Raw genomic sequence first — 22,822 nt, forward strand, 5'->3', positions numbered from 1 at the left:
CCCCGCCCCGCCAGGGCAACCATTAAAGGAGCCCTCAAGAAAGGGGTGTGGCCCACATTACCTGCCTGGGTCTTCAGCGTGGAGGCTGCCTCCATGGCCTTGCAAAAGCTTGTCCGGGCTGTTTTGTCAGAGGTCGTCTCTCTCTGTTATTAAAAGAAAAGAAAAAGGAGAAGAAAGAAAAAACAAAATCTAGTGTGAGCTAACAGGTTGCTGAAGTTTCACGACAGAGACTTCTTCCTGTGGAAGTAAATGTGCCCCGCGCACGTCACGTGCACTTGTCGCCGGGCTCTGACATCTGCTGGGATGGAAGGGCTGGCAGGGCCTCCGGAGCCCCACTTCTTACAGGCCCCAACTGAGCCGCATTCAACATACCGCCTCGAGGTTTCCCAAACTCAAAGTGAAGTGTGGCTGACAGGAAGTGACCCTCCTGCTCCACAGGTTGCCTGAGACTCTTCAAGTGCAGCCTGACAAGGTAAGTGCCAACGCCACCGCCAAGTCACTACACTGAGGATTTCCGATTATGAGAGAAGTTCCAGATAAACCTCACAATCACATCATCAATAAAGCACGTTCCACAACTGAGAAATGGCAGGAAAGAAGGGACCTTGACATTCCATCTAGCGCTCAGCAATGGGGCGATGTGCTGTAAAAGGACCTCTCCGCAGCACTCGGGCAGTGGGGACCGGGACGGGACTCTAGGGGGCGGTCAAGGGGCTGTAGGCGGGACCCCAGGGGGGCGGGACCCCAGGGGGGCGGGACCCCCAGGGCTGTGGACGGGCAGCTGGCACGACTCACGTGCACTGGGGACCAGACACGCTGTAGCGCACTCAGGTTTATAAAAACCAAAGCAGAGGAGACACCGCAGCTTTGTGTCATGTGCCACTTCCGGAGTTATCAGTTACAACATTTGTACCTAGCTACTTAACGTGAACTGTCACATTTCAGATGTCACTTTTTTAGGTAAATCATTTCTACAAATACTTCAGAGCAGCCAGCGTCAGCCATCCGCAGCCAGGGCTGCTTAACAGCGGGTGTGGGAGGCATGTGACCATGCGCTCCACTGCCAACTGTGAATGGCGCCCGGCTCACTGCTGCACCGATGCTAACGACACCTGATGGGAACATGGGGCAGTGCCTGCCTGCTCCCCTGAACCGCAAAGATGGCGCTAAAGAAACAAGACGGATGATGCAGTGGCCACATGTACACACAGAAGCAACATGTGACATTTATTCTCCATTCTTCAAACAGCAAAAGAAAAGGAGCTCCTTAACTCACAGGCGTAAAGGACAGTGTAAGCTCCACCCAAAGTCACAGGTCAGAGAACAAGTACTGTCAGAACCACACTGAGCATAAACTCAATGCCAGGCACAAAGCCTGCTGGAGCTCTCAGCCCAGGACCAAGGAGACCCGGTGTCCGAGTGGCTGTCCAAGCGGTTAGATCAACGGTACCACGAGTGAAGCACACCGCAAACAGCTGCCCTCCCTCAGGCGTGGGCACACAACCCACAGCCACGTGGACCCTGGCCAGTGTCCCTCTCCAGCAGGCACCCGGTGAACTGTGCTCCTTGGCGCTGGCTGGAATATGCTAGAACTGGGAGGTCCTGGGGCTGCCTTTCTGCAGAGCTGGGCCACCCGGCTGCTTCCTATTCCTGGTAAATAACAGCATGAATCTCTGACAAATGGAGGACTTCATAAAGTCTACTTCTGTGCCTTTAGTGGACTTCTAAGCTTTTTATTGAAGTGTGTCATGTGTAGTTAATAGATTTGATGTTTTCACAGCAGTTCATCATTTACACATTAAATAATAAGTCTATAGACGAGTCGCTTCAGTGACAGTTTGGTGGGCTCTAAACATCCAGTGTCATTCTAGGTGCTTGGATGTTTGTCTTAACAGCCAGTTGCAGAGGTTTGTGTTCAAGTCCTGGCAGGTCACAACCTGCTCTCTTCAGCAGCCTTCTCCAAGGCGCCCTGAGAGGAGTCAGCCCTGGTATGCCCAGCACAACACCCACCCTGCCCGGCCCCGCCCACCACAGGGCACGGTGGGGCCTCCTGGTGGGGCCTGCTGCATCCCTCTGCCCCACTGCTGGCCATCCAGCTAAGACTCCTCCAGCCAGGCAAACTGGATATAATTACCTTCCAAAGACCATGCTTGTCAGTCCTGAGCCTTTTTCTGGGCGTGTCCTCAACTTCAGCATCTTCAGTGGGATCCTGTGTCCTCTTTGTGTGGGTTCTTTTTTTCCCATTTAAGTTACCTTGGAATGGGATGGGGGAGACTTACATGAGAAACACCCCAGGAGCCGCCTTCCCGAGCACAGAGCAGCTCCCGGGGGTCTCGGTGCAAAGCCAGCCCTGATGGGTTTCCTGCAGGCCCGCGGGCACCTGGGGCCTAATGTCACCCATAAAACTTTGCATCTGATGACTGTAAGGGGCCGTCACCTGTAACATCAAATCCTGGAAACCCCTCATCTCACCTAGAGATCATTATCCTGGTATTGGTTATAATTATATTTCAATGTACTACAGCATTAAATTTAATCCAGTATTTCTTAAAAATCCTTTACTTTCTAACATTCAAAGTCAAGTGGAATTGAAGCTGAACTTCAAAAAATACACAACTTGCTGCTTTTTATACATTTCCTTAAGAGGCATCTTAAGTAGCACTACTACATTGGTCCACATGTTAAGGGCTGTCCACATGCTTGCTCGGGTGTTCCCAGGAATATCAGCCACTCTGAGACCTAAGGTGCCCGAACGGTACTGATGGGAAAAGTAAGACAGGATCCGAGTGCAAACTCTAGAGAGATGAGTAGTTTGAACACGCCAGCGTTTATTTTAAATACAAATCCAGTATTCCATTTGCATGACTGTTTTCCAGAGTTTTGGGGTTTACTCCTGGACTATCATCAAGCGTCATGTGGGAAGGCACTGTCATCCTGAACCCTGTGGCATCTGGCGGTGCCCAGGGCTGACACCGGCACAGGGCCTGGCACCACGAAGCACTGGCCCTCCCCAGCTGCCAGTCCCAGACCACCGCAAGCCGGCCTGCTGGGCGGCCTCACTAAGCTCCCATCCTGGCTGCAAGGGGACTCCCAGGAAGAGAGCTGTGGAGGGATGGGAGTGGCACCTGCCCAGCCACTGCTCAAGAAGGCCACCATAGGGCCCAGCCTGGCCAGAACTCCTCAATCAGATCTGCCACCTGCCACAGCAGCTGTCACCGTGACTCCTCTTCGCTTTACTGAAAGACCCTCCCAGCCCAGGACGAGGCAGTCACCATTCGCACAGAAATAAGTACTCTGGGCTCTGTTCGAGTTCAGTGAGACAACGGGACAGCTGACACCATGGGCATGATCCATCCTCTTGGCTGTTGGCACTGGGGTTGGAAGGTAGGGCTAATGGGTCTCCAGGAAGGAGCATACACCTGACACACAGTGAGGGCGGAAACAGACCTTTCCCTCTGTCCAAAATGACAGTGTGACACATAATCACATCCACACTCACTCTTCAAGGGTAAGCTGAATCTGGCTTCAGAAAAACCCAACTCACTCCTAAACACACCCGTCACAGAAGGTGGCCCTTTCCTAGACTTGGCGTACCAAAGCAGTCAGGTTCAATGTTTGCCTTTTAAAGAAAATACACGGATAGATCCTAAACATCCTCACTATTCTAAATTGCAGCATTTGCAACCAACACTGAACAAAGTGAACAAAGTCCAATATTAATGTAACTAGATAAGTGATGTGGACAGAGATCGAGGAGCCCTACAAATCAGGACGGATTCATCTGTCAACAAACAGGAAGGTGACATGGGATGTGCACAACGACAGCCACACACACAGCGCTGGTCTAGAAGCACAGCTAGAGCACACAAGGCAAACGCCAATTACTTCCGGGCCTCGGTCTCCTTCCAGGTGAGTCTTGAAACACTTTACGTTTGGCCTCTCCAAAGCTCTTCAGTGATGAACCTTGAGAGATACAGAATGTTTTTGTATTTTACATCGACACCCCAATACATCACACTTGTTCTTACATTGAAAACATCCATTTCCACAAGTGTGTCCAAGCATGCCGATGACAAACCTGACCACTGCTACACTGTCCCCAAAGCGTACAGTGTGGTCTCCCTCCTCTGGCCACTGCCCGAGCAAAGCACCACTATTTGCTTTTTAAACTAAAAACCAAAGGACACCCACATTTAAGGACAGTTCACAATCACCCTCCTCACCCTGACAGCTCTCAGGCAAACAAGCCAAGAATGCCCCCTCCCGGCCCAGAGCCCCCCGCCCACCTGCAGAGGCCACCCTCGTGAGATGCAGGAAGCCCCTGCTGACCAGGAGGGCAGCATCCCTTCAGCCTCAAGTCTGAAGCTGCCATGCCACATACACCTGCAGTCCCAGAGACCGCCCGTGCTCCCTTCCTTCAGCGTCCTCCCTCACCCCACCCCACTTGGGCACAAGAGTGAGGGGCCCGCAGGCCAGCCGGGATCATAGGGAACAGCGCTCATGACAATGAGCAAGGAAATGTACACCCGCCACCCTGCGCAGGGGCCCGAGTTACCCGAGTCTTCCTCAGGCTGGGCGGAGGCCACGGGGGCGAACTTGGTGTGGTAGCGCGCCTTCTGCTTCTCGCTGAGCATGTCCCACTGGGATCCCAGCAGCTCTTCAATCTCCTCGCCGGAGGCATCTGGGTGCTCGGCCACGACCTGGGGACGCAGGACAGGGTGTGGTAAAGAACCTAAGCACCGACAGACACTCGTCTGGGTGTTATTTTGCAGAAAATCCAATGCACGGCCCTGCAGAACTTAGCACGTGGCACTTTCATTCCCACATTCACACCCAGGGAGGCTTCAAAAAGAAAAGAGTGCTTAAGTGATGCTGTGACTCATTGAAAACTCATAAATGGAAATAGCATGGCTGCAAACAATCCGATGGTATCTATGTAAATACAGGAAAGGACAAACTAAGAGAAAAACTACCTGTCCAAGGCCATTAAATTATTAGTAAATGACAACTTTCTAGGCATCCTTGAAAAATCCGTGGTAGGAAAGTGCTGTGGCAACGCTACCTGCAGACACAGGTGGGGTCCCAGCCTGGCTTCCTCCTGGCCTCATCGTCTCAGGCACACACTCAGGGAGGGTGGCATGCAGGTGATGTGCCACGCAGCACACCCGCCCTGTGCCAGGCCAACCAGCAGTCCTCATGGGCACAGCCCTGTACCCATCAGGGCTGCCAGCATCAGGCTCCCCCAGGCCAAGCCTGCAGGTGGTTCACGCACCCTGAAGCCTGCTCGGCAGTCCTCCCACTGTGATCACCTGGGGAGTCGCAGGTCCTGGCCAAGACCAGTCCCACCCAGTGGGCCCGGTGGCAGCATTTTAAAAAACCCCGTGGGTTCATCCCATGTGCCTAAGTGTGGGAGCCACATCAAGAGCAGGGGTGCAGAGGTCAACTGTGGCTCCCAGGCCAATCCTGAGCCCTCCTTGCCGTGGTGCCTGTGAATGAAGAACCGATTTTACACTTTTCAATGGAAGTTACAGGAATTCAAACATCAGTGCCCATAAACAAAGGTTCCCTGGGACTCAGCCCCGGCGTTCCTGTCCACACTTCCTGGGCTGCTCTCGGTGACTATGACAGACCCGTCACCCTTGCGGCCTTTCAAACAGGTCTGCCGACTGACTCAGAGCGCCAGCCCGGCATGCATGGCTCATCCACCCATCGGCTCTGCGAACGGGGGTGACTGGGGGTGTTGTGTCCGTTCCCGTGACATGGGGTCACCGGTTAATGCTGGCTGGTTACCACCAGATGTAGCCAAACCCATTCTCACAACATGGTCCCCACAGACATGTCCCCACACCTCCCACGCCCTTCCTGGCCCTGCCTCTGTCTGAGGCAGAAGTGAGTTCTCACTGTGCGCCTTCAGTGTGATGCCAACAGCAAAGCTGAGCCCTCAGCTTGGGAGGGAGGCTCAGAGCCCAAGGGCCGCAGCCCCACCCACTGCAAGCACCTCCCCCCCCATAGGCACCGCATGTGGGCAGTCTCTGCGGTAACAGCTGGTTTTCTGCGCCTTGGTTAGAATAGCAGGGTCGTCTGAGAGCAGTTTGGGCCCCCAAAAGCCAAAGGGTCTCCGGACAGTGACTTGGATTCTCCCTTCCCCCTTTTCTTTCATAATCTGGAACAAGTGGAAACAGACTAGGAACAGGCCAGAGTGTGGCTGGCTGGGCGGACTCAGCCTGACAAGGGGGTGCAGGGCACATCCGAGCGCGCTTGTCTCCCGCAGCTGCACCTGCACAGGCGACGCACTCACCACAACGCTCAGTGCCTGGACCACCCTAAACCCAGCAGTGCCTCACTCAGCCAAATGTCAGCTCCGCACAGGGGCTGCTTCTGGGCCTGTTCTGGGAGCTGTCACTGCCCTGAGTGTTGTCAATACCAGAACTCCCTGTGGGGTGGGGCAAGCCCTCAGGCGAGCTTCTCTTCCGTGTGGCTCCTGAGCTCCCGCTTAAAAAAGCACAGAGAAGGTCCTGCTGGGAGTGTTATGAGGACTATACTGATCTATCTTTTAACACAGGAGACTGACAGTTCCAACTTCACAATCCTGACCCTTCCCATACGTCATTAGAAGATCCCTCTTCATTTAGATCTGCTAAAATAGCAGTTCCTTTTCTCAAAATATCATACACACTTTGTTCCCTTTATTCCTCGGTAGCTTGTATTTTTGTTGCATATGTTTTTTTGTTTGTTTGTTTGTTTTTAGCTGAGCCCTCCTGCCACCTGTTGGCAGCTCAGCGGCTGCTCAGCTCGGGCCGGGAATCAAACCGCTGTTGCTCAGAGCTCAAACTCTTGAGCGAGTTCTTAACCAACCGAGCCACTCGGCCGGCCTTGTTGCATATCTTTATAACAATGCCTTTCCTATTTGCTTCTGCTCCTGTACACTGATCTTATATCCAGCAGTCCTGGTGAACTTAGGAGTTCTGAAGATTTTCTGTCGGTTCCCTCAAGCTTTCACATAGACCCGTACAATGTCAGCTGTTTACTCCTTCACAATTATGCCTGTTTCTGCTTCTTATCTTACTGTACTGGTAGTTTCACCACAACAGTTAATACAAGTGGTGACAGAAAGGCATCCTGTCTTGCTTATGATTTTAAAAAGAATGTTTCTGAAGTTTCATTAGTAAGTATGACACTTGCTGCAAGCTTTTGATGGAAGACCCCCCCACAGGTTAGGGGAGTTCCCTTCTCATCCTGGCCTAACTGCATCACAGAGCAATGGATTTTACCAACAGCCTCTTCTCCATCTATTAGGATACCCCTCAACACGAGAGTGAATCAGAAAATATGTTCCAGCATTCCACCACCCTTGCATTCCTGAGAAAAGCCCTCCCAACCCACTCACTTCAGTAGTGAGCACAGCCAAAGCTGGGGGCCTAACCCCTTAGTTCTTGCCCTACTGACAAATGGTGTCGTCTATGAAGACTAAGAAAATTATTCAAATGTTTGCATCACTGAGACGTTACTATCCTTCTGAATATCATGGACATAAGTGCTCTTCCTACACGCTGCCTGTGGCTGAGACACTGGGTCCGTGACACGAACGCACTCTCCCCGGCAGCTTCGGCACAGCCTCGGGGGAAAACGCTCACCCAGGCCGAGCTTCCAGCACAGGGCAGCCCCGTGAAACCCACAGGCCACGTCCCGCTGTCCAGCACTGTCTCACCCACACTGCGGGGAGCACTATAGTCTAAACCCAGGGTTAACACGGCCATCCCCTAACACTACCTCCTCGTTACGTCTAAAACCCACACAAGGCTCACTACAGACTGCCCTGCTAAGGCCGAGAAGCAGATGGTTCCACACTGAGGGGTACTCTGCAAATCCACAAACATCCCAGAGGGAAGATGCAACTTCTCGGAAGCCATCCCAGTACCGACCTCGTCCCTGTGCTTCTGACAGAAGACCAGGAACTGGGACGCCGCATCCCCCTTCCTGCTCCGTGGGGTAGAGGTCGCAGCCTTCTTCCTCCCGGGAGGAGACCCCACTCCTCTCTTGGGGTCGGCCTCCGCCCGCTTCTGAGGTGTCGTCTTCACTATCACCGGGTCACTCTCTTGGCTCTCGGCAGAGCGAGACATCTTGGCTCTCCGCCTTCTCTTGACAGGCATGTCCCCTTCTCTCAGGGACTTGTGGTTCTCGGCAGCTTCTTCAGTGCGCCCCGAGGGCCCCGCCGCAGCTCCCAGAGCCTGCACAGCAATGCCGGCCCCCTTAGCGGCGTGAGGGTTCAGATGGAGCTGGTCCCCCACGTAGAGGAACGTGAACTTGGCTCTCCGCTCCTCTACTGACATGCTTGCAGCTTCTTCTGCTTGAACGATGCCCATTTCCCACTGGGCCCTCAATTTCCCTGAAATAGGTTTCAACAGCTGAAAAGAAAACATAAGGGCTGTAAGTTTCGTTATAAAACATAAAAGCTAACCCACTTTAAAGGATACTTTTCGAATGTCATAAATTTAGAAATCAAAAACTATAAAAACCAATTAACTTGAAGGTTTTAGACAGAGTTCAGCCCAACATAACTTTCTTTAAATTAGAAATCAATTTTAATCACATTTAATTAAGATAATAAACACATATTACATATATATACATATCTATAATAAAAGGGAAATAAAAATTATAAAACAAATTATCCCTGGGAGTCATCAAATGAGTAAAAAGAATAAATTGTGTCTCTAATTAACATGTCACATTTTATAACAGCATACTTGGGGCAAAGTAAACAATGACAGACATAAGAAGCCATTACACTATTTCAAGCAACCATAAGTTCAAAACAAGATCAATAGTTAAGAATAAAAATAAAACTTTTGGTCTAAAATTGTACTTAAGGAACATCTATCACCTTAATTTTCTCAGCTTTCGTGGGTGCCTGCTTGGCACTTTCCTGGCATAATTTTTCAAACTGTCCTTCTCCTTCAAAAGCTACAAGGCTCTTCTCAAATATCCAAGCTCTCTCTGGGGCATCACCAAAGAACTGTACGTGATACTGGCGTGCACTCTTTTTCTGACCTAGTTTTTAAAATAAAATGTTAGAACTTGAAAGTTAGAATTTGTGATGAAATTAGGCAAATCCATTAATAATTACTGACATGGAGTTGGGAGCTGCTTTGAAGTTGTCTTACTTGGTGCTATTCGAGTGTGTTAACCTCAGAATCAATCCCACTCTTTCTACGCCCACCATGCTCCAGGCCAAAGAGGGAAATGCATTTACAAGAGATATGGATAAGATTCAAAACCAACTGAGAAAGAAAGCTGCCTAAACACACTCCTTTATCTCATCCCTTCCAAGAGCCACTTAAAAAGATGCCCAACAAATAAGAGAGGACATCAGCAAAAGAGCCTTTCAACAGAGAGGGGTGAGGCAGCAGTGAAGGGGCACAGAGTAGGGTCAGACGGCCTGGGTTCAAACCCCAGCCTAGGGCCGGCCATTCTGTTACAGTGCTCAGAATGGGATAAGGGCACTAATGACCTCCGAGGGCAGCCATGAAGCCACAGGGTAACCCCTGAGATGTCCATTACTGTCATCCTTAGCAGAAAGGAAGCAGCCACATCCCACAATGCAGCCAAAAGGGGCCTGGTGAGGAGAGAGAGAGACTTGTCCCAAAACCCAACAGACAGGGTGCCAGACCCGGCTGCGGCAGAATGAGGCAGAAACAAGGAAGTGGTTATAAGGTCAGATCTCTGGGCCAGGAGAGCAAAAGTGGGGGTGGGGGGGTCCTCCATCAGGGAACTGCCAGGCCCCGTTCCCTCGTACAGGACGCTGGCCACGGAAAATCAGAGGACATTTCCCAGAGAGCTAACGCACTGATTCTTCTGCAGATCCCCCCAACTAAGCGGCCAACAGAAGCCGGACCCTCAAAAGTAGGCTAACAGCCGCCCCGCACCCGGGCTGCCCGCCGCTCGGAGGGCCCGGGCCCAGCACCGAGGGAGGCTTCCACACGAATGATTCCCAAATACAGACAGTGTCAGGAAGAGATGACACCGACAGAGAAAAACTCGAGTTTGCTATGGAAAGAAAACACAGAAAACGAAGGCGCTAATAGAAATTTTAACACACAATTATGAAAATAAAATTCAGTAAGGAAACTTGGAAGGTAAGTGAAGAAATCTCCCAGAAAGAAGAAAAAGATTAAGATGAAAACCATCTAGTCCCCTAAGAAGCCTACAGGACCAATCCAGGAGGTACCAGCTGGCCTTCTGGAGAGAGAAACAGGGAAACTTAGCAAAGAATAAAAGCACAAGAGCAGGGCCGGCCGAGTGGCGCGATGGTTAAGAGCTGGCTTGGGACGCCAGAGGGCCCCGGTTCGGATCCCACATATGAGGGCCAGTGACACTGCCCTCTACAGCTAAGATGCTGAACAACAGCTCAACCTGGAGCTGGGTTGACGTGAGTTGCTGGTGACAGTATAGGCTGCAGCCACTGCTGCAGTGGGTTGCCATGGGCTACCGTATGTAGCCAGCAGCCAGCGTGAGTGGCTAGCAGCCGCCGTGAGTGGCCGTCCAGAAGCCGGCTACTGATGTGCCTCGCCCGGGAAGAGCGCAATGATGGTGCCAGCTTGGGCCAGGGAAGCAACGTCCTCCACAACTAGACTGAAGACCAAAACGACAGCAACTTGTCTGTTCCCCTGCCCCCAATTCCCCACCGCTGTTCCCATCCCCCCAATTCCCCAATAAAAATCGTTAAAAAAAAAAAAAGAAAAAAGGAAGTCTAAGATTGCTGCTGTGCAAAGGTTAAGAGTGCCAGCAACACAGGCTGAAGCAGGAAAAGGAAGATTCTAGGAGAGAGCTGTAGGAGAAGAAAAGGTGAGAGGAAAGAACTCTGCCACACCAAAAGAAAATCTGCGCGGCAAGGAAAGAGGGTAAAAGGAGGTGACCCAACAGACAGAAAAGGAAAACAGCAGTCAAGCACAGGTTTTCATTTTTTTCCCCAGTGGGAGAAACAGGATGAGCTTTAAGGACAAAGAAATGAATACCTGAAAAAAATTAGGGCTGTATGAACAGCAAAGAATATGATTGTAGGGCAAACTGAGTGGTTCAGTTGGTTAAGAGTTGGCTTAAGAGCGCGAGCTCTGAGCAACAGGGCTGCCGGTTCGATTCCCACATAGTCCAGTGACACTGAGCCTGAACTGAGCTGTCGCTGAGCTGCCAACAGGTGGCAGGATGGCTCAGCTGGTGCAACAAAAAGATTGCCTGTTCGATGATGGGCTACGCCCACCCGCAACTAAAACTGAACTCAGCACCTTGAGCTGAGCTGCAGCCCAGATGGCTCAGTGGATAGAGTGTGCCCTCTTAACAACAAGGCTGTTGGTTCAACTCCCGCAAGGGATGGTGGCTCTGTCCACCCGCAACTAAGATTGAACACAGCACCTTGAGCTTAGAGGCCACGAGCTGCCGACGGGAAGCCAGCTGGCGACTGGCGTCCTCCACAACGAAGACTGAAAAACAACAACTTGGCTGGTCCCCTTCCCCAATTTCCCAATAAAATCTTAAAAAAAAAAAAAAAGAATGATTGTAAAAGAAAGGTAATAACTCCAGGAAAAAACAAAAGGTTGTATAAGAACGAAAATACAATTACAGAACACAACTTGGTTTTTCTGAGTGATATTTACACAGTCAAATTACATACACACTTATGTTTGATAAAAACAGTGAGTTAATTATGAGGATGAGAAGGGAAGAAATAGGAAATGATTGAAGAGATCAATTTTCATTTTCCATAATAGAAAGTCAACAGAAAATGTCTAACTGATAAATAAAAAAAAACAGTAGTGAAAACTAGAAGAAAATGTTGAAAGAATTAAAAATAATTACTTTTTTGGTGGGGACTGGTTTTCACTATTAACCGCTCAGTACAATCTGGCTTGTTTCTAAGTACGTATACTGCTCTGATTTAGAGCAGCTAAGATTCAGAAACACATTAAGTGATCTGTGACTCCTCCCAATACACTTTAATACTCTGAAAGAACTTTCCTTGGTGAGGAAAATGAATACAGCTGTATGTCAGTGCATTTGCATAATGAAGAAACTCTGTTACAGTACATATGCAATAATATGAACGTACATCATCTTATATAAACTGTCAGTGACACAAAAAAACGCTCCCTCCATGTCAGGTGGAAAAATGCAAGAGAATACTACAGTCTGATCCCAAGTTTGTAAAATAAATGTAACATTTTTGAAGTTCTTCCCTGCCTAGAAATTTGGTAACAGTGTAACCCAATTTTCTCCTATTTGTATGGGTTTCTTTCATCCATATGAATTTTACTTTGGTCCAAGTTGAGAGTCTTTTATTACCACATAACTAACAGTTGTTCCACCACCATTTATGAGTCATCCTTTCTTCCCGGGCTGATTTCTAGGTTCATTAACCACGACTGTCATTGACACCCCACCCACACCCCCTTCTAAGAAGACCTGGCTCCACCAACAGCCCAGGCGCCTCATTTGGTGCGATGCTCCTTCCTCCTCATCATGGCCTGTTACATTCATGAGGCCTTGACCCGAGCCTTTCTCCTGACTCTGCTGTCCCTGTGATGTGACAGCAGCTGCTCATGTGTGGATCTCAGACAGAAGGCTGCCTCCAGGGAGGAAGGGAAGCCAGGCATCTACAGAAGCAAGAACAGGGCACAGGGACAAGAAACCAGAGCTCTTGGGAAACAAACAAGCATCACCATGCCTGAGTTTCCTAGTTTGGTCTCTGGGGGGCACCAGAGCCCCCAAACAGGTAAAGCAGCAACTGACAAAACTGCAACTAGAAAAAGGCACATCGGCTCTCCCAGTGAGAGGTTTTAACACACCACTCTTAGTAGCTGACGGAACAAGCAAAAAAGAAAACAACCAGTAAGGAGAGTATACTGCCAAATACCCCACCATGTGGGTAAGTCAGGTTACCTGCCGTTATTTTAGAAAATGTTTAGTTTAGAAATCAGGCAATGAGGTTCCCTCCATAAAATAGAAAAAGCGTTGACAAAAATCTCCACAGCAGAAAATTACTTGATTCCAGACCGGGTATCTAGTCAGAAGCAGACGTCCCAGGGTGGTGAGCCTGCCACACGCAATAGAGTCCCGTTCTCTTTATGGTCTGATGCTGAAATCAGACATTTAGCTTCTCTCCAACCTAACGGGCAGGCCTCCGAGCTGCTATCCATCTAGGCGCCCGGGACATAGCGGCCAAGACAGGCTCTGCTGCCACATATCAAACCCAGGGCTGGGTCTCATCACTGCCTGGAGACCCCCCCACCTCCCGATAAGTGTCCCCCACAGCGATAACCACAGGCAGTGCTGATCTGGGCCTCTGCTAAGAACAACCAGCTTTCTTCCAAGAAATGGCTGATTCCAGGACAGGGGCAAACAAGGGACGAAGTGAGCCTGGTACCTCGTCAGGCCACGGGAAGGAAGTGCTCAGAAGCTGATGAGACGTGTTAAAAGGACACAGCTCAAAGGGACTCAATGGGACTCCCACTGGTCAAATTTGGGGATGATGTGAGCATTAAAAAGAGTGACTACTGCAACACATTGTTTTTAAGAGGGAGTTCATTTTCACAGAAAATGCCAGCTATTAATAATTCAACACAGAAGGCAGGATAAAAGTGGCCCGTTACCGTCGGAGGAGCCAGTGGATGGACAAGGAGCACTAAGCCAGGGGGAAGGCTGGAGGGAACCCGGGCTCTAAGCATGGTCGCAGGTCACTCACCAGTGACCAAAGGGACCATACCTTCCCAACAGGGAGTTCTGGGATGTGGGACAGCTGCCACCAGCAGCTCCTGGTGCCTGACACCATTCAAGCAACACAGGTGGCCTTCCTTCCGTCACCCCCATGTTCTTCTACAGGTTCCTCTGACCCCTTTTCTTTTCAAAGGTCACTTGACTCTCCTTTGAGCGGGAGGGTGGTCACCCTAGCTCTCTTCCTTCTAAACTGCTTTCCAAATGCACGTGATCAGTCCTCTGACATTGATCTGCTGGGATTCCAGAGCTCCCTGTCCTCCAGCCCAGGACAATTCCGAGAAGCACTGTCAGGGCTGCGCCCTTCTTCCTGCAAAAAGGCCTTCAGTGAAGGGCCGAGTTTGAGCCCTTCCCACAGTGACCTTCACGTGGTGCTCCTGCCTGGCCTTGCAGACTCCCATGGAGAAGGAGCTGGGGGCGGGGAGTGCTTTCTAGGCTGAGGAGCTGCAGAGGTGACAGCCAATGCACACAGGCACCCTGGTTCAATACTGGAGTGCAGACAACAGCAGTATGGGGAAATCCTGCCGACTCCCGGGGAAGTCTAAGCACGCCATGGCGACGGACGACATTACTGGCATGATGCTTTCCGAAGTGTGGTCGGGGCCAGGTCTGTTAGGAAGCTGGCCTGTTCCTAAAGGTCCCCGCTGGCATATTTAGGGAGAGCACCATGGTGCCCACAGCCTACACCATGATGGGCTGGCGAAGGGAAGTGTTTACAGAAAGAGAGAAATGGAGCAGGTCCAACAAAAGCTCCAAGGTTGGGTGTCCACTGCATTCCACTTTGAACCGTAGGCTTGCAAGGTTTTTAAATAAAAAAACCAACAAGCAAACAATAAATAGTGTTTCACAAAAAATTCAAGATAGAATCCAAGCATGACCACCTGGCATTGTTATGAAAACTGGGGGAATGCCTGGTGACATAAAGGCACTAAAAATGGGTACAAACTTACTAAAATTAAATGGCCAAACACCAGAATCCTGCAGGGGACGTAACTGGTCAACAGGAGTGTTTTCAGGAAGCGCCCAAGAGGTGACCAGGGGAGAGGGAGCAAGTACCATAAAAATTCAGGTTGTGGGAGTAAAAAAGAGGGTGATAATTCGGTGCTCACTGTCACTGTTAACACCTTCCCAAACCGTGGAGCCAGCATCACCCTCGTTTTCCAGACGTAGGGAAACTGAGGCTTGAAGCAGTCCGTTGCTCCCCAGACCAAGCAGCTGAGCGGGATCCCGGCAGGCTGAGTGCAGAGCGCACGCCTCCACTCAAACACCTTCCCCAGGGAGTACAAGTGCTGCCAAGAGGGGCCGGGAGGGGAGAAGCAGGACATGGGAGAGAGACAGACGCTGCTGTCAGCTGGAGAGGCCGCTGCAGACTACAGCGCAAACCTAATGAAGTCAGGGGAAAGATGCAATGACATTCAAGTTAAGGTTGTTAATCCCAGCACTGGGGACAAAGAGGCATGCAAGGCACCTTCGGTTCCACAGGGTCAAGGTGCCAGGGGCTTCAGAGGAACAATGGGGAAAGCCCCAGACACTGAATGGAATCACTAGGCATCTGGCTTGTGCTGCGCTGCACAGACCAATGACACGGGAGTCACAGAGCCACGCTGACGTCTGCTTTGGCTTGCTGTATGGGGACCATGCCCACTTCTAGAGAGCTGGGAAGAACTGGCAACACCTCACACACCGTGTGCCTGCTGAGGCTGCTGGGGCATGAGGGCGGCAGCCCCGCTTCTGTCTCACCGGTGTTTCTTCAACTCTGACCAAGTCTAGATGCCTCTGGGGGCATGCTGGTCCCTGAAGCCCCTGGAAGGACTCCCAGTGTCTGGCAAGCTGAGGATGCCAAGGACCCTCCACGGAGTCAGAGCCGAAGCCAGCCCACAGGCCCTCCTCTGGCCCCCATGAGCTCTGCGTGCCTGAGCCTCGAGGCAGAGTCCCACCATCCCAGCCAAGTCTGTTTCCCAGGGAGGCACCACCGTTCCCCCCGTCCCAGCAGCCACCTCCTCCCACAGCCAGCTGGCAGGACCCAAAGCTGCACTGCTACTCTGAGAGCTCCACCTCCAGCCAAATGCCAGGAGGGACCCTGCGCTCTCGCACTGGTGCCACTGAGGCCACACAAGGTGCCCGGTGCCCATACTTCTGAAGGGTGTGCCAGTCACCTGGGGAACTGACTTACTCAGCTCCCCTTCTGTGCTCAACTCACCACATCTCACCTTCCTCAAACTAAATTCAAACTTTACTCTAGCAGAACTTTCTAGAAGACTTTCAAACCACCTGATCGCGTCTTTTCCTCCAAAACATGAGATTTTGTTTTATGAGTTGCCCATTATTTAAATTACCATCTGCTTTAATCTATCAATAACATTACATTCTTAATATGTTCAACTATTCCCTGTACCAATTTGTATTCCCAAGTTTCTTGACACCAGAGATGATCATTTCTAGCTTTTTACCTTCTTCCCACAGACCTAATAAAATTAACTGGGACATTTTTGTAACTCAAACTTAATATATACTATTTCTGAAAATTATGCTAAAATAAGCCATCACTGTGTATCTAAGTACCAGTAAACGATTCACCATAAAACCTGAGAAGCAGCACAAGACGAAGTCCGCCTCAGCTTTAACACTAACTCAGTAGACAAACTAACTGAACAGAAAAAGAAACGACACTGCATCCCATCTGATCCATCTCTAACTTCAGCTCAAGTTGCAAAAGTGAATCACAGTAAACTCAACAGCAACAAAAAACAAACAACCCGATTCAAATAAGGGCAAAGGGCTCAAATCAAGTCCTTTCCCCAAAGATATGGCCAATAAGCAAATGGAAACACACTCAACATCACTCGTTACCAGGGAAACACAGATCAAAACTACAGGAAATAGATGTTGGCTGCAGGGGGTGAGGGTGGGGGGGCAGCTGTATAATGGGGACAGTTTCAGATTTATAAGATGAAGAGTCCGGGGGTGGACGGTGGGGATGGCTGCACAACACCGTGAATGTGCCTAATGCCCCTCAACTGTGCACTTGAAAATGGTTACAATGGCCAATTCCGCTATGTGTATTTTAACACAGTAAAAAAAAAGAAAGGAAAAAGAAAAGAACCACAGTAGGGCTGTTTAAGGAAGAACAAAAAGGATGTTGGAGAGGAGAAAGAGTGAGTGCAAAAGAGAAAGATGGAAAGACTGCCCAAACGCAGTACCTTTGAGTTTGGTATAGCTGTGAAGGAGGGGGTCGGCAGAAACCATGCATGGCCACCAGGGGTAACCGGACACTTTGGACCACACCAGATCGCCAACATTGTATTTCAACAGGTGGTCTTGGTCTCGGCCGGTACTTGGACGGGGCTCCTTCTTAGCTGGAATCTGAAAATGCACAACAAAAGACACACTAACACACCCAATAACTACCCCCAAACCAGCCTTCTCCCCACAGGAGACCGAGGGTTAGTCAGGCTACAGGTTCCAAACACACACCCCCCCAAAGAAGGCACACCCCATCACTGTTCTCAGGTAACAACCCTGGTCCCACCATGGAAATTGCTCTGTTGCCCTCATCCCTCGGTGGGTGGGTCGGCCCAGTGCCTGCGTACAGCAGGGGCTCAAAGTCACATGGATCTCTGCTTAGATCTATTTCCTTGTCTCGGGAGTGGCCTTTAATGGTGCTTTACTCACGTGGCAAAGAAGCTCATGGAACTCCAAGTCCATCCTCTGGCCCCCTGGCCCCCTGCCCCGTGTCTATCCATCCTTGAGGCACTTGCACCCACAGCGTGGAAGGGCCCAGTGTGACGAGGACATCAGGAGGGCCTCGCAGCTAGTCTCAGCCCCACCCTCAGGAGTTGAGTCCTGGGGCTCTCTGAGCCTCAGTTTATCCATCTTGGAACACAGGTGGGTTAGGTTGGTTAGGAGGCTGAAGACCTGACTGGGCCACGTGCTCCCACACTCTCGTTCTGTTCTCCAGAGTGGCCCCTGCTGTCCTCCTGTGAGCCCGAGCCTCCCCTCAGAGGTGACACACTTGGGCACACCACTGAACCTTTTACAAAGATGAGTGTGCCTGGTGCTGCGGGCTGGCACATGACACACTTTCAAAAAATGTGGGCACTCAGATTATTCCACAGCATCCCAATTTGACATTTATTGTGTCATCCAAGCCACACGGCAAACCCGTGAGGACGAGTATTATCGCCCCCAGTCTAAAGATGTAGAGTCACAAATCAGGTGATTTACCCAAGTGTTAACAGAACCAAGTGACAGGGCTTTTGCGCCAGCCTCGTCCCCTGTGTGAGGTCACCACGACCATGGGCGCCTCCAAGGTCCCCAGCCCAGGTCACTAACCTTGGGCTTTTAGAACCACATTAGCGAGAGCTGAACAGCACCCAAGCACTCAAAAAAACACTTTAAACCCTCGAAGTTCTTCATTACTTGCACAATGTCAAAGAAATTTGAGCCATTCCCCCTTCTACCTGTGGAAATTCTAAATAAAATTCCTCAACTTTAAAGTAAATATCCCAACCTTGGTAATGACACCAAGCTTCCCAGTCCCCGTGCCTGCAGGTGAGCCTGGAGCCTCAACCAGAGACCAGTGGGCACCAGGTGTGTCCTAGACCACCAGCCCCTCCCAAGCTCCTTCTGCCAAGGCCAAGGTCGCTGGGCTGCTCTAGAAAGCTCATCCTCATGTCGGTGGTGGGCCATCCTGAGTGTCACTTTAAGACATGATGACAGGAAGCACCGCGTTCTCTCATGGTAAGTTAGGGCTCTCCACCCCAACCTCTGATGCAGTGAACGCTTGTTCACATGTGTCCTGCGCTGGGGACCAAGAACGTGAATGTGTAAGGCACAGACCCAGTCCTCAAGGAGGCGGACCGCCTGGTGGAGGCGACTGCTGAGTGGGCAGCGAACCGAGTAGGGGGGCCGACAGCGGCCCCGCCACCCAGTCCTGAGACGCGACAGACTCACGGGGCTCCGCTGACCAGAACCAGACTAAAAATGGTCTCCAGAAGGCCTGGCAATGGCCACCCTTGGGTTCAGAAACTGCCTTTCCCCTTTTTAGTCATTTTAATCTGGAACACTGAGTTAACCTATTTGGGCCTCGCAACCGACTCAGCAGGCCCCCATGAGGCCTAAAGGAGGTGACATTGGGGACCCTGGAGCCAGGGCCCAGGCCACGACCAAGGCTCCCTCCTCAGCAGTCAGCCACGCACACAAACATGGTGGCCTGTCCCACCTCCTCCCCCACCACCGAGCACAGTGCCGTGTTGCCCCCACCCACCCTGGACAGAACACACAAACACCTTTCTCTCTGTGGGACTCGGGGTCCTAGCCACCAGAGCTGCTTCGACAAGGCCCTGCTCCAGCAACGAGTCATATCTTATGCTCCTCTTCCTGTTCCTCCTCGCCTTGCTTTCTGCTTTTTGTCCATTTTCTTCCAACTGGGACACAGCAGCAGCACCGTCGCCACAAATGGAAGATTCGAAGAGAGGTTTCCCATTCATGTACGTTTTGGTGATTTTCAGCTTAATCTCCGGAGAGCCATTTTTGACAGGGGTGGCGTTCGGTGGTGTCCCAATCCCCCCCTTCACCTCCTGGGACTCAAAACGCAGTTTGGCATCATGAGCACCAGGTTCCCCATTAAACACGCGGGAAGTGAGGTCTTTCAGCTTCTCCGCGGGAAGAAAGGGCAGTGCCTCGTGGCCGTTGAACTTGTGCATGACCCCGTCCTGCAGGCTGGCAGAGAGGTGGGCTTTGCCCAGGAACACGGAGCACTCGCGGTTCACGTCGCAGCTGGCGGCCTTCCCGTTGCCACTGCCCAGCAGTTCTGGGGCCTGCTTCATCCTCATGCACTTGACAACTTTCGGGACAGAAAGGGGACCTTTTCTGACGCTGACTTCCATTCAGTCCGGATGCTTTTGCTCTCAGGACGCTGCAGTATTAGAAAAAGACAAAGAAACATACTTAAGACCTAAAATGAGTATGCAGCTTTGTGGGGTTTGTTAAGGCCATTCGTGATATTTTAGATAATGATTTAGGCCACAGGAGGCTGTCCTAAAACCACAAAAATGACACAAAATCACAAGACGGTAAGGCTGAAAGGAAAAGAGCAGGAATAGACTTTAAGGAGGACACAGAAGCCCGGCGAGGAGCCTCCTGTCGTGCCACCACTCTAACCAGCAACGTGGCCATGGACACGTCACTCGGTCTGCTTAGTCACTCCCGAAGGGAGACCACCACCAGCCCAGGACATGTCCTGAGGGGCTAACACAGAGCCAGTGTTTAAAACCAGGCCTTTCAAAGCCTGGTGCACTACTAGTGCCAGACTGTCGGGGGGAAAGCAGAAAGCTAGGAGTCAGCCCTGGTCGACACCTGGGCACCACCCCAGCCCCACTACTTGTCCAGGCCCAGACTCAATGCTATGACAGGAGAGCCATAAACTTTACTGAGCTGCCATCAGCTATGAGCAGGTCAAGGCAACTGCCAAGCCCTGGCGTGCGCTCCCTCCATGCTCGCCCCATCCACCTGCGCCCCTCCATGCACGCCCCATCCACCTGTGCCCCTCCACACTCGTCCCGTCCACCTGCGCCCCTCCACGCATGCCCCCTCCACCTGCGCCCCCTCCATGTGCCATGCCAGCCCCACAGGCCAAGAGTGGAGGACGATGGCTTCAGGGTCTTTACCTCACAGCTGGAGTCCCCAGTTAGGAACACCCAGTGAAGGTACCAACACCTCAAAGGGCAGCTAGGAACAAGAACCAAGCAGGCACCCACTCCAGCAGGGAAGACATCCACCAAGGGTGACTGTGACGGCCACCAAGGAAGCCTTTCCAGGAAGGTGGCAAACACAGCATCAGATGGGGGATGAGTGAGAGCAAGGCCTGGGGATGCCACAATGCACACGGCAGCTAGTGAGAGCAAGGACCTGGGGACAGTCCTGCTCCCTAAAAATAGGCAGCCTGTCTGGAAACACTGTGACGGCCACCACCTGGGAGCTGCTACTGACAAGTCCTGGGAGGGGTCAAGGGTGCTGCGAAACATGCCTGCACGCACAGGGCAGCCCTTACAAGAGCTGTCCAGCCGGAAGCACCAGTGTCAAGGTGCAGACACCTGACGTGCACCGTGAGGAAGGGCTGCCACTTCCACAGGAGTGATGGGGAAGGAGGGGACAGCAAAGAGAAGGCGGGGACACGGGAAAGGGCAGGAGCAGCCCAGTCCAGCTTAGCTTCACGTGCATGGGACAACCTTCCCACTTAGGACAAGAGGAGGACTGTCCTGTTAGGGCCGCTTCATGTTTTTAGTGTGGGTTCCTGGTCCAGCTCATGTCGGATTGAGCGGACAACATCGAAAAAGCAACCACACAAAGAGACCAAAGGCAGGAAGAGAAGAATGGGGGTCAGCCTTGGAAAGAAAGGGGCAGCGCGGGGCTAATGTGCACTTTAGTCTGACCTGAGGCGGAGCATCTAGGGTGACAGCAGCAGCGGGTGGGCGCCACCCAGGGCCACACTCCGCCTGTGAAGCGGCCCAAATCCCAGCACACATGCATGGGCTAGGAGCCCTGCAGGTACAATGGCCAACATGGGATTCCAGCTGCAGGATAGAAGCAAGCCAAGCACCACGCTTCACATCAAAACCACAAGGAGATGTCACCTCACACCCAGGAGGATGGCCACCCAAAGGGGCAGAGACACACGTGCTGGCGGGACACGGGGAAGGGAGCCCTGAGCCGTCGGTGGGAACGCAAAGTGGTGCGGCCGCTGTGGGACCCTGTGGGGCCCTCAGAAGTTAAACACAGAACTTCCCTGTGACCCAGCAATCCACTTCTGGACACACACCCAAAAGTGCAAAGGGTCTCGAAGAGACATGTGCACACCCGTGTTCACAGCAGCATCGCTCACTACAGCGAAAACGTGGGGGCCGCACGTGTGTCCACGAGTGGATGGTGGGAAGCAAATGTGGTCCATCCATGCTGTGGGACGCTCCTCAGACTTAAAAAAGAGGGAAATCCTCCCTTCCCCCAATTCCCCAATAAAATCTTTTTAAAAAAAGGGGGGGGGTGTGGGGGAACCAGCCAAGTGGTGCATTGGTTAAGAGTTGGCTTGGGACGCCAGCTCTGAGCAGCAGGGCCCCGGTTTGGATCCCACATGAGGGCCAGTGATGCTGCGGCCTCTACAGCTAAGATGGTGAACAACAGCTCGACCTGGAGCTGGGCTGCCTTGAGTCACCGGCAACGGCGTAGGCTGCAGTGGGCCGCCGTCAGCTACCATGAGTGGCCGGCAGCAGGTGTGAGCTGCCGTGATCCACTGTGAGCGGCTGTCCAATGGCTGGAGAGTGACTGCCTCACCCGGGAAGAGAACAATAATACCAACATGGGCCAGTGAAGCAGCGTCCTCCACAACTAGACTGAATAACAAAAGGACAGCAACTTGTCTGTTCCCCTTCCCCAATTCCCCAATAAAACCTTTTAAATTAATAAATAAAAAGGAGGGAAATCCTGACACCTGCTACACCACGGATGGATCTTGGGGACACTGTGCTGAGGTAAAAGAAGCCAGTCACACAAGACATATACTGTGTGACCCCACTTATAGGAGGTCCTCAGAGTTCTCAGAACAATAGAGACAGGAAATAGAAGGGTGGATGCATGAGCATGGGGGAGGGAGGAATGAAAAGTTAGTGGTTAATAGGAACAGTTTCAGTCCTGCGAGATCAAAGTTCTGGAGAGGATGGTGGTGATGGCTGTACAAAGCGGAAGTGTACTTAACACCATGGAACTGTGCCCTTAACGGTCAAATTTCATGTTATGAATGTTACCAGCAAAAAACCTGCCCTCAGGGAGCTTCCGTTGCAATGGAGTTCCAGGAGAGACAAGAGAGGGTGGGGAAAAGGCAATTTTCAAAGGGACAATGATGGAAATAGTTCCAGAGGTGAAAGGAACTCAAGTGTTTGGGTTAAAAGAGCATGGGGGGGGGGGGGGTTAAAAAAAAAAAAAAGCACCCAGGGTCTTAAACAAGATATAATGACAAATCAATACCTAGACACATCATATGGGAACTACAGAACATGGAGGATAA

The 22,822-nt window shown here is 51.5% G+C and overlaps 1 protein-coding gene across 5 annotated transcripts in view; it reads right to left on the minus strand.

Moving 5' to 3' along the window:
• Positions 1-22,822, minus strand: part of NSD2 (nuclear receptor binding SET domain protein 2) — a 65,632-nt gene that overhangs the window by 25,352 nt on the left and 17,458 nt on the right. For all 5 annotated transcript variants that reach the window (XM_019657993.1, XM_019657992.1, XM_019657994.1 and 2 more), the window contains exons 2-9: positions 19,053-19,681; positions 16,965-17,127; positions 8,885-9,051; positions 7,923-8,405; positions 4,556-4,700; positions 3,886-3,963; positions 2,135-2,253; positions 62-143 (exon numbers count right to left, since the gene is read on the minus strand). In XM_019657993.1, coding sequence (XP_019513538.1) covers positions 62-143; positions 2,135-2,253; positions 3,886-3,963; positions 4,556-4,700; positions 7,923-8,405; positions 8,885-9,051; positions 16,965-17,127; positions 19,053-19,652 — 1,837 coding nt within the window. In that variant the 5' untranslated portion in view covers positions 19,653-19,681. The remainder of the gene's footprint in view (positions 1-61; positions 144-2,134; positions 2,254-3,885; positions 3,964-4,555; positions 4,701-7,922; positions 8,406-8,884; positions 9,052-16,964; positions 17,128-19,052; positions 19,682-22,822) is intronic.

The sequence above is a fragment of the Hipposideros armiger genome, unplaced genomic scaffold (genome assembly GCF_001890085.2).
Source record: "Hipposideros armiger isolate ML-2016 unplaced genomic scaffold, ASM189008v1 scaffold_282, whole genome shotgun sequence".
Taxonomy (NCBI): Eukaryota; Metazoa; Chordata; class Mammalia; order Chiroptera; family Hipposideridae; genus Hipposideros; species Hipposideros armiger.